The sequence below is a fragment of the Saccostrea cucullata genome, unplaced genomic scaffold, assembly GCF_032062105.1.
Source record: "Saccostrea cucullata isolate Sc308-1 unplaced genomic scaffold, CSIRO_AGI_Scuc_v1 ctg4010, whole genome shotgun sequence".
Classification (NCBI taxonomy): Eukaryota; Metazoa; Mollusca; class Bivalvia; order Ostreida; family Ostreidae; genus Saccostrea; species Saccostrea cuccullata.
Genome location: NW_026919008.1, coordinates 21,029 through 33,330, shown reverse-complemented (window position 1 = coordinate 33,330; position 12,302 = coordinate 21,029). Strand labels below are relative to the sequence as shown.

General features: G+C 30.1%; 1 protein-coding gene across 1 annotated transcript; it reads left to right on the top strand.

Annotated features, from left to right (window-relative positions):
- Window positions 1-585: 585 nt before the first annotated feature.
- LOC134277128 (uncharacterized) lies at window positions 586-7,726 on the top strand. Its single transcript, XM_062759417.1, has 8 exons — window positions 586-645; window positions 3,365-4,001; window positions 4,189-4,209; window positions 4,320-4,340; window positions 4,474-4,494; window positions 5,085-5,138; window positions 5,948-6,052; window positions 6,837-7,726. The coding sequence occupies exons 2-8, from the start codon at window positions 3,395-3,397 to the stop codon at window positions 7,724-7,726; spliced, it is 1,719 nt and encodes a 572-aa protein (XP_062615401.1). The 5' UTR covers window positions 586-645; window positions 3,365-3,394.
- The last annotated feature ends 4,576 nt before the right edge of the window (window positions 7,727-12,302 follow it).

Here is a 12,302-nt window from a genome sequence, read left to right as displayed (position 1 = left end):
ATTTTATTGCGTGTCTCAGCAGCCTTGAATCTACTTGTGCGTGAGTAAGAAGTGCCGTGATAGTGCACATAGAATTGAAAAGTCGTTGATTTCATTAATAATTTTATCTAATTAATAATTCTTGAATGACAGCATTAATAAATATATTGATTAGATGTTTATTTAGAATCATTGCGTAATATGTACAAGAAGTGATGCCAAGATGGAGCGTATTAAGTAATTTAAAAAAACTAGTTCAATATAAGTTCCGAAAACTAAAGTATTTTGAAAAAATTAAGAGAAAAATTGAACTAAACCTTAATCTAAAATAGCTGCAGACAATTAAGCTTAAGTAGCTCTGATAAATCATTTAATACGCATGAAAAATTTTAATGAACAGCTATGCCACTTGCGAACACAACCACCCGACCGATTGAAAGCAGTGGAATTCCCAATTGCTATATTTGGAAACAAAACTCAGATCGATCATATTTCGGTCTCCTTGGCTGCCTCGGGTACCCTAATTAATATTACATAAAATCTTCCGAGATGTGCCGAATGGACCGAAAGTAATAATAATCCCCCTTTCTATATTTGGAAGCATAAAAAAATCAAGGTAAATGATGGCATGAAATACTTGAATTTGGTTTCAAATTATTCAATATTGTAAGTATTCCGTTCGTTTATTTAAAATGTAATAGTTATTTAGCATTATGCTAAATAATTTTTTTTTTGTAATAGTAATCAATATATTTAACATTTGGCAGATTTTTCGAGCATATCAGACCAAAAATGCCCGCAAATATCTAACATGGCGATGAATCAATTTTGAACTGAAGCGATTTTTATTAACAATTCTTTCATGGTTTTGAATTAAAAATAAAATAACAAGTTCTAAACCACAATAATATCAGCATTATTTCCCCTGTAGAGCTGTTGACTTTATCTACCACGTGATAAAATGTCACAAATTGACAACAGGAATTTTTGTTTTCGTATTCAAAATATGACTTGAATTGTGTATTTGCTGTAAATGGAAAGATTATATCCAACAAGTGTTCTATTTGTCAAATAATATGGGGGAGATTTGCCCCTGTTTGACTCAGGGACGTCGGCAAAAATCAAATGTTAGTGTGAAACATACACTACATCAAGAACAGGTAAAGGTATTTTATCTAACAAATTTATAAAAATCATTTACTTATACATATTCTTTATGTGTTTTTGATTGTATATCATAGCTATATATGGTAAGTGTCTCAATTGGCCCCTTAAAATTAATATCTTAATTTTACTTTATATATAGCTTTAATTTGTACAGCTATATATGCGACCTTTATTGGTCATTTTCATTTTGATCAAAATGCCGTTATTTTAGAAATATGACATCATAAAAATAACATTTTCCCGCCATTTAAGCATATTTTGTATAAAACTGCTTATTTTCATACAGTTTTTCTTCCAGAAAATATAGAGCGCAGTCTAGATCAAGATTTATATTTTTACCAAAGATGTATCTATCCAATACTAATTAGTGACAGAAAAATTATGTATGTTCTACACTGCGCTCTATGTTTCCCGTAAGAAAAAACATCAAGAAAAGGGCATATTTTTGGGGGTTTTTTTTGCTATATAGCAAAAATAGCATTATTTCTAATGTCATTTACAGCTAGTGAGTGTATATATATGTGAAAAATATATTGGAAATATTTCTAATATAATCTCCTCTACAAAATAAATATCAATTATACATGTCTGAATGTCATTCTAAAATGTTGATTTTTAGGGGGCCAAAATTGGCTCTTATCATATATACTCCTTTAGACATTTGTTGAAGCTCCGCTCATCCTTGAGAGTGATGATTTGAAGAAATTTTAAGCACAATACGTAAGGCATATCACTTTAACCTCTTCTTCCTTGACAAATATTTCAATCCTTATAAATTTAAAAACAAATTTAAAAGTTTTCCGATTTGACGCTTTCATTTGTCAGTGTATATTCTCTAAGAAATCAAAAATGTTTTGAAAATATTTAAACAATATCTGCATCTGTCTAATCAAAATATCATTAACCATATTTTAAAAAGCACTTGTTACTGTGTTTGGTCCATTTAATTTTATAATGGACTTTTCCGATCAAAAGGAAAAAGAATTTTTATTTTTAAATGACAGAAACACGGGAGCTCGGGTGTACATTTAAATTCAAATATGCGATGATAAGATACTTAAAGAATTGTTAATTACAATAATAAGTCGTGAAATGATTACCAAAACTGACACATTGGATACACACGACCTCCGAAGAAAACCTTTTTGTTTGATTCTAAAAATGATTCGCTTTAGTAATTGTCCTATTTGCGCTTATTATAGCTCATCAAACAAAAAACCTTAGACGCATGAAAAGATAAATGAACAAGAACATTAACACAAAAAAAAAATAAATAAATAAAATAAAAAAAAGCAAAGCATTCCCCCTTCATATATATGGAAAGCAAACCCCCGATTTAATAACCTCGGCTTATTTCAATATCCTACATCAAATAAATGATATCGATCAGAGGTCCCGAGTGGATCAAAAGTAGAAACCCCATTTCTTTGTTTGGAAACACCCAGAAATCAATGGAGGTATGAATTTCCCAAATGTTACTTAAAGTATTCAATATTGTACATGTAAGTACTCAATTTGTCCATTCTAAAATATAACCGTTTTAATTTTTTTTAACTTAATATATCGTATTGTATCGTTGGAAATAAACTAAATTAAATTAAACATCGCTATGAATCTGTTTTTAACAGAGGTTAAATACGCACTACCATAATTTTTTTCATGGTCTTGAATTAATGATTAAATATATTTTTTGTATCCTGGTAATATCAGCATCATTTCCTCAGAACATCGTATAAGAGATGAGTACTTCCTATACGATCAAATGCCTCAAGATTGATAGCTGCAATATCTTATCGTCTTTAAATTATTCAATTGTTTGTTTAAGAAATGTAACATCCTTGTATAATACATGTGTCCTAGTTGTCAAGTGATAATTAAAAGCTTAGTGTCTTCTTGACTCGGAATGTCTGCCAAATTCAGATGATAAGTGTTTGAACGATTAGAATTTTATGTGTATGTTTAGGCTATTTTGGCTCTATAAACGTATTTTTTAATGAAAGGGTATTATTTTTGATTACATGAAGTGATCCTTTCATTTGATTTTTCAATGACTTTTTTCATTTACCACAAAAATTGATACACATATATAAAGATAGATTCATATTAATACCATGTATCAATGGCTTTATTATAGTTTCTATTTTGTATGACTGAAAGTTTAAAAGGTATTCTTGAAATTGTGAAAAAAGAAAAACTTTTAAGTTAAACTATATTTCAGAGATCGAAGTATCAAAGAAAACGTTGGATCATGGGAGATGCACCTAGCCCCTCAGTGTTGAACTTTGACCCAAAGAAATCAACAGAAAATTTCGCACGACTCTGTCAGTTCTTGGTGACAATCTGTGGTGACGTCATGAGAGATATTCTCACTCATTTTATAAAGCCAGTCAAACTAAGAACGGAACTGGACCAAAATAGATCAAAACTTGGAAAATTAAATGCACAGGAAAGGGACTTGCTGTATCCTCCACATCTATCTTCCAGTAGTGTTCCGCCAATAAGATCCAGAGATCTGGATTTATCATTACTCTACAAGATCTTGCGTAATTTGTGCAACATTCCGACACATATTGCTGGTTGGGGAAATCAACCTCGTCCATCGGACTTTTCTTTGGCTGCATGCATAGAAAGGATCCGTATCTTACGAAATTCCATCTCTGGACACTCTACCAATGGTATTGTTGATGACGTAGAGTTTGAAGATTACTGGAGAGAGTTAAGGACGTCTGTTGTAGAGATTGAGAAGGAAGTCACCGGTAGCGATAGATATGAGAGAGGAATAGACCATTTATATGACTGTGATTTGAACCCGACCAAATCAAAGGAATATGTGGCCCAAATTAGGAGATGTTCAGGTAAATAAAATGATAAATTCTATTTCCTAATTTAATCATAATAATTTCATTGTTGTTGTTGATTTTGTTCTTGATTCATTACACGTAACAACAGAGTTTTAAAAATTACTTTTACATACAGATATAGGAAAATGTTTGCTTTATTTTTTGTTAATATTGACTTACATCCTATTTTATATCTTTTTAGGGGAATTGAAGGTTAAACGAGGTAAGAATAATAAATAGACCTTTCAAAATGTGACCATCAAGTATTGTCTTAAATGGAGAAAAAAAAAATTTCCTTTAATTCATTGATTTTGACTTTCCTTTAATTTTCAGAGAGAATTGATCTGGTTGAAGGTAAATATATGATTTTTAATACTCCTTTTTATATAATTATATGGAAAGTGGATAAAAATAAAATATGTTAATTATCTCAACTATAGACAGATATATAATTAAATTTGTATATCTCTTTTTTTTACATTGACAGAGGAAGCAAAGGCTAAAAGAGGTAGGTTAAAGATAATGTGAGCGTCAAATATTTAAAATGGAAATCTGATTAACATATAACACGTCAATAACACAAAATAAAGTGGTTATATTCAGAAATGTATTTTTTTTTATAAAGACTACATCCAAATCAAATATTTTGTGTTTCACTCTTAAATTCCTCTTATTTTGTAATAATATTTTTTTTTATCTTTAATGAAAATAATTAAAATTTTTTATTTTCGTACCCCTTTTTTTGTTGTAATGATGGTTCCTAGAATATGAATAGAATAGAATGTAATATTATATGAATTAATTTATCATCAAGGAGGGATTTCATTTTATTACTCAGTCTCATGTGGTTGCACGTGGAAACGTTGATCAATTTCAACATATGAAATATATGGAGATAACGAACAGTATTCACGATCAAAAGTCCATGGAAGAAATTAAAATAGGAGCAGGGCAAATACGAACTTCCAAAACGTCAGAGGTGCATGGAATCAGGTGTCATGGATGAGTAAGCATCCCCTGCCGTAATGTAACATAGTACATAATTTATGGCTTTAGATGAATTATATCTAAAAAATTATGCCTCTTGTGAAATTTTAGTAAGACTGGAAAATGTAGAGGAAAGACAGTCAATTTTAGAAGCCAGATTAACAGGTTAGTTTTCCTTTTTACTATCGTTTCTTACTTCCTTGATAACACAAGTAAAATCAAATTTTATTGATTGACTTTAAAATTATGAGTTAGTGGATCTGTTGTATCTATATAAATTTACATTTTTACATTTCTTTAAAGACAACAATGAAATACTGTTTATCTAGAAACCGACGTCTTCTTTAAAGCAACCGGTGGTGTGTGTGAGGGTGAGGGTTTGTGTGTGGAGGGAGGGGGGGTACGGATGTTTATTCTAATTCACAATATCTAACCAAGAAACTTTTTCATTAAAACCTTATTCCCAAACGTAGCAAAAACCCATTTCGGAAGGGGGGTGGGTGGGTCAATTTATTAAACGGTATGACTACTCCTGTCAGCAAAATTGAGGTCCGTGATTTTTAGGAGACGATCATCAGACAATCTTTAAAATTTATAAATTTATGTTTTTCCCCTTCCGACTTTGTGTAGATTGGAAAATATTTTTTCCCTCCCCGAAAATTTCAACGTTGGCCTGATAAGATTAATTTTAAAAAAATACTACAGTGTCCTGGAATGCTAGAAACAAACAAAAATCATTTTAGGCAGTCGGCAGGGAGAGTGCAACCAAAGATTGTTGAAAAGAAGGACTCAAAAGATATATTTTACATGTTTTACTATTTTTATATATAATTCACGAATAGCAGGAGCTGAGTGGATACAGTCCTCCTCCTTTTTTTTTTTTTTGATCAGTGCATGTCATTTATTCTTATTTTTTACGCATTTACATGTATTATTTTATAATTGAAAATGAAATGTCATTTCTCATTCGTCAGAAATTGTAGAGGGACTATCAACTGTGAAATCTGATATACTAAAAGAGTTTAAATCAACAGTGTCGAGATTACAACAGGAAAAGGAAACGTCATCAATCAGTAATAGTATGTATACTTGTAATACTTGTAATAGTTTAAATCACATTATTTTTTTTTTCCTACATGTATGTGGTAAATGAATTTTAAAAATGAGTAGTATTTTAAATAAGAAAAACTATAATTATGTTCCCCAAACGGAGTTTAATTTAAATTTAAATTTCAACATTTTTCTTATTTCTGGATAAAATCCTTTGAAATTTTGAATATAATCATACATTATGAAGATCTATAGCATGATATATTAAAATTATCATAAAAGCATGAGCATGCACATGTGCTGCAATTTGATTGGCTGAAACTTTAAACGCCTATAACTTTTTTGCTTCTCTACCAAACAGGATGAAATTTAGAATATGAATAGGCATGATGGATTCCTACATTATGCTACTGCAAAAAATTGAATGAAGGACATGCATGCACGTGCGCGCGCACAATACATAAAATGACCAATATATTTGAAAAACGATAACATCTATGTTTTCTATGATTTTTTTTTTTATTCTCACGATATAAAGATATGTTAAAGGTTTGGACAACATGCCATGATTACTTGCATGTGCATGCACGTGCGTGCACATGCAATACGTTAAATGATATATAGTTGATATCATTTTAGCTTTTATAATTCTTTAATAAAAATCCTTCGATACTGAGCACATTTAAAAAAAAGTCTTACAGGAAAAGTGCATAAAAAGAGAGTTGGGGAGCGTTTGGGGAACATCTGTAACGGTCCCCGTTACAATTAGAACTAGTTTACATATATTATATAAGAAATATAACTGTGTTACAGGCGGGACTGATAATTACGGCGAGACTTCTACGAGCGATACATCAATATATAGAACGAGCAAATCAACAACAACAATAAAATTCAAGTCTTACCTGCAGGCCTTTCACTTCTCCATGCATGTGACAAGAGACAACAAATGTTGGTTATTGGTTCCTGACTACAGCTTAGAACCCTCCAGTGGTTCCTTTGAAATAAAAAGGCTTCCCAGGTTAAATCTTCTCAGTGAGATCGGTGTCGACAAAGAAATTAAAATACCCGAGGAGTATAACGCTAGATTACCTTTATGTTACATGTCAGTCAATGACGATGGTGAGGCTGTGTTTATTTCTAGAAAGTCCCAGATAGCTGCTGGAGAGAACTTCGTTGTCTGCAAACTGTTTGATATTCCTGACAATTTAAATAATTTTGGCGGTTTATGCTTTATACGTTCTGGTAAATATCTTTTTCTAAGTCTCACTGGATTGTTCTTTGAATATAGTAAAAAAGGAAATTTCCTGAGGCAGTGGAAATCACCTGCAATATCCAGTTTAGATTTTCGTCAATCGAGTGTTAATCAAAATAGTAACGATGACGTCGTTATCACAAAAGGAAATCCATTGGAAATACCCCAAGATGTTTACATTTTAAATAAGGATTTTGATTTTAAAAGCCAAATCAAACTCAGACATGGTGGAATAATACCTCTGGTTTTCAACCAAGCTGGTCATTTACTTCATGGACATGGCCAGTCCATTGACCTACTAGACAGTAAGGGTCAATTTATTCAGACTATTTATAGAACACACAGACTCGACGAGATAAGCAACATGGCCTGTACTAGAAGTTGTACAATTTGGATTCTATACACGTCTAATGAAATTGACATATTAAAACTGGAAAACATTTTATAATTTTTAAATATTTCAGTCAGTGTTTTAGTTATAGAAAATGTCAAAAATGTCCGATATTGCAAAGATTTATGAACACTCTTTTTCAAAGGTAAAAGATTCAGCATGACAGTGCATTAATCATTTATGAACCAAACAATCAAAGCATATCTAAAACATATACATTGTATAGATTGACATGTTGTATCTAATTAAAGATGTTTTTGCATTGCCTATCTGCAAATTTGACAAAAATCTTATGAATCTGGTTTCATAAATTAAAAAGGTTTTTTGGAGGGGCCGGGGGGGGGGAGGGGTAGTAAGAAAGATTATTTTATTTGGTAATTCAGGAAAAATATATTTTAAAGAAATATTGAATTTATATTATTTTTTTTCTACTTTCATGTCTTTTTTGTGTCATGAGTATTTTTAGCTATCATATATAATTCATAATATCTTATGCCCTCTGCTTAGATAGTTTTTTTTTTCTGATATTAAGTTGTAGCATTGTATGTTTTTAAATTGATATATGGTTTTTCTATACTTTTCAATTGCCTGGTTTGTTTGTATGGACAGATCACTTAGATTAAGTCATTTAATGCCATTTCATAACTGAATCGATATCTTTTTATTAACATGTGTCCCTTTTGATATTTCTGTTTGTAAACTCTGTTTATAATTACTTGTATATTTTGCACATGTTTGTAGTACATGTATACATGTTTGAATAACGAGCGTATTATTTGAACAAAATATCTTTAGCAATTCTATTTAAACATTTTAAACATCTTTTGATGTTTCTATTCTTTAAAACTCTGTTTACCTGTATATTTGCTAACTTTTACAGTGCTGCTATCCTATAAGTTGACAATTCTATCCTATCCTATCGTGAATCCTGCATCCACGATCCTATCCTCTGATTTTAGTCTAATCCTATCCTATCCTATCCTGCAACTCTCAGATTTTTAATATTCAGGAATTAATTTGACAAAACGAAAAAAGGAATAACCAGAAAAAAAAATCAGATATAGTTATGGTATTCATTTAAATGTTATATATTTTAATGGAGAAAAATATTCGAGATCGGCATTCCATAATTCCCGACTCACCGCACAAATTAAATTTACGATTATCATTACCATGTTAAAAATTAATGTTAACAAACAGATCGTAATTACACGTGGACAAGTACTGATTTTGCGAACATATGTGAAGAAATTGGGCTTCCAGAAGAATTAAAGAAAAAATTTACCTAGTGTTTTAATTTTCCTACTAATAATGATCGGGAGACCCGGGATCGGGACTTGCGTCCGACGTGTTATAGTTAATTATTTTTAAAAATCATAAGCTTATACGGTAATAATGTTTAAGTATATGTCTCATGTAAAATTTTATTTTTTCCTAAACCGAGCACCATGAAATAACAAGCATGTACATGTATAATCTAACTGTGCCTGTGTAACAGGTTTTTCTGTATGCAATTCTGAAAAAGAAGATATGACTAGACCATAAACCAAACAGACAAGTCAAAATGTAGATCTAGAATATCTTGACTTTCACATATTAACCATTTTAAATGTGAAATTGTCTTATTATATCAAATATTAAATGTATGATTTTTTTATTTAAATTCATAATTTATTCTTTTTTTAAATTTCAGTTCATCTGTTGTATGTGATATTTTTCAAACATGCAAAATATATAGTTGCTAAATAGAATTCAAGATAATTGAAATGTTAATTTTTTTTCATTTAACTTCAGTTTCTTCTCAGTTTATGGTCAGCTAAGCACCGTACAAATGTATTTCAATTTCAAAGTTTGTTTTATGTGTGAAAATTTTATAAGAAGAAGGTATGGTTTTAGCGTTATTGCGGCCTAAAAATGTAATGACATCAAACAGTTTTGAAACTGGCTTAAATATTAGTTAAATAAATGACTCTGATAAATCAGGAAAGAATATGGCATGAAGGTTTACCATTCTGCAAATATGACGTCATTAATGTGAAGCATTTCTTTATTTTCAACAGAAAAAGCTTCAAAATGGCACATTTCAAGGGTGATTTTCCTTTAGAAAACAGTGTCCACAGCCGTCGCCCACGTTAATTTTTTGATATTTTGTGCAAAAATCAATAACAAATCACATATCTCAAGATCTTTGTGGGCGATGCCTGTGGACAATGTTATCTGAAAGAAAATTCCATTAAAAATTGGTGTCTTCTGCAACTTTTTAAGAAAATACGGGAAAATGCACAAGTTTATGACGTCATAATTAGCATTTAAAAACACAAGTGAGAAAAATGTATTGTATGATTTTTCTGCATTGAATTTCAATTATTTAAAAACATGAGTTTTCAACTTTTACACCAGTTTCATTTTTTTTAGAAAATCACAGGGCAAAATTTGTATGGAAACCATACCTTCTTCTTTATGTTCAGTAGAATATATTTTATAAATTTGATATTGGTTGACAGATTGACATTAATAAATATTGTAATGAGGTCACACATGTTTCTAAGATCTTATAAAACATGCATGAGAAATTCAGAATCCACAGTATTTACAGTATTTATAACTCATTCTTGAGTAAAGCAAGTTTGTATTTGACCGTGGCATTTGACCTTGAATGTTAATCAGTGTCAGATTGAGAAATATTAAAATGCTCCACACATGTTCCTTAGATCTTATAAAACATGCATAAGAAATCACAGTATTTACAGCATTTATAACACATTCTAGAATAAACCTTGTATTTGACCTTGACATTTGATCTTAAAATTTTCATTGTTTAAATGAGAAAAAATACATTATCAAGGTCACAATATTTTTATTCAAGGTGATTCCTCAACAATGTTTAACAATTGAATATTCTATTACCATGAGACAAAGTCATTAAAAGTATCCATGTACAGCATTTATGAATTTCAATTTACAGCATTTATAACACATTCTAGAGTAAACCTTGTATTTGACCTTGACATTTGATCTTAAAATTTTCATTGTTTAAATGAGAAAAAATACATTATCAAGGTCACAATATTTTTATTCAAGGTGATTCCTCAACAATGTTTAACAATTGAATATTCTATTACCATGAGACAAAGTCATTAAAAGTATCCATGTACAGCATTTATGAATTTCATTGCAAAGATCACAGATACATGTACATGAACTTTGTTCAAATTTAAGTTTATCAAGTTTTTATTACACTTGTATAATGTTTTACATGCATATAATTTGGTTTTCTTATCCGACGACGCTCAATTTGAAATTCAAATGTCAGAGTTATTGTCAGAGATGGTCATAAACCGAACAGTTCCACAAATGTCAACAATGCATAGAAGACAAACACTGATCTCCTTAATAAAAGCACCATGATTTCAGACTTGGGACTCTTTGACACTGGTTTGAACATCTTTCATCATTTACTTTAACAGCATATGGCATGAACTGCATTCTGTACAGCTGCAAATGTGCAGGGTTTCCTGAAAAAAAAACCCCATAATTATAGGCATGTATATTGTAAATTTTGTCATACACATTTCACACGCATTAAAAATGTTTTTGATTCTGATTATCTTTCACATTTCATGTACAATTGGTTTTAATTTCACCTTTTTCTCTCCCAAAAGTAATGCATTTAAAAATCATGAAAAATAATCTTATACTGCAACCTTAGTCATATAAAATAAAAAAAAAATCTTATTTAACATAATTTACTTCTACATTATAATTCATTTTTTATTGTCAACTTGCTATCAAGTATGAATACATTTGTTTTAGTGACTTTTCTCTATTTTCTGCTTGTATTTATCTATTTAATGTTTTTTCTTGGTTTTTTTTTTGGTCTTGAAATTTGAATATGAAAATCAATGTAGCAACAACCAGATTACCAGAAAAATTCAGCATTTCTTTCAGTTTTCCTCTCAAATTTTTGAAAGAAGAAAATCACTTGTTCTGAGAAACTGCAGACATGTCACCTCAACTTAGATAATGATGTTTATGTATTTTAATGAACATCATTAATAAAGGTTGTGATATAAAAACTGCTCATTAACAAATGATTACTTACTTATCCTGTTTTGCCAAACACCAGTCGTTCAAAACCAGGCACTCTATTTGTGCTACAAAACTCTACATTTTGCTCATTGTCGAAGTACAGTATTTTTATTGTTATCTCGCTGTTGAATACACTTTCAAGTAAATATACTTTTGTACGAAAAAAGAATTTTTTTAAACTGAATAACAAACGAAAAGTTTTCAACATTTACATTTGTTTCAAATTCCGATATTTTACTATAAAAAGATCCAAGGTACATCTATTGACAAGGATGGCTGATTTCAAGATTCTTAACATCTGGTGGATTTTTTTTTTTTTTAGATATTACCTTATTCCAAAAGTAGGTCATTGAGACATTCTTTTTGTTTTTCAACAAATTGACAAAACTAAAAATAAGGAGTTTTAATCCTCTTAGAATCCTAAACATTGACATAAACTATGAGATTAAAAAAAAAAATTCACGGTAACTTTTAAGCCACATAGTATCTGAAATATTAAATTTAGTCATGACATTCCAAAAGTAGGACGTTGTGACCTACTTTT

What these genes read in the sequence shown, in the direction of transcription:
- LOC134277128 (XM_062759417.1), top strand. Translation starts at nt 3,395, where the DNA reads ATGGGAGATGCACCTAGCCCCTCAGTGTTGAACTTTGACCCAAAGAAA. An exon ending in GAGAATTGATCTGGTTGAAG is followed by an intron (nt 4,341 to 4,473) that starts GTAAATATATGA and finishes TTACATTGACAG; the next exon opens with AGGAAGCAAAGGCTAAAAGA. An exon ending in AACGTCATCAATCAGTAATA is followed by an intron (nt 6,053 to 6,836) that starts GTATGTATACTT and finishes ACTGTGTTACAG; the next exon opens with GCGGGACTGATAATTACGGC.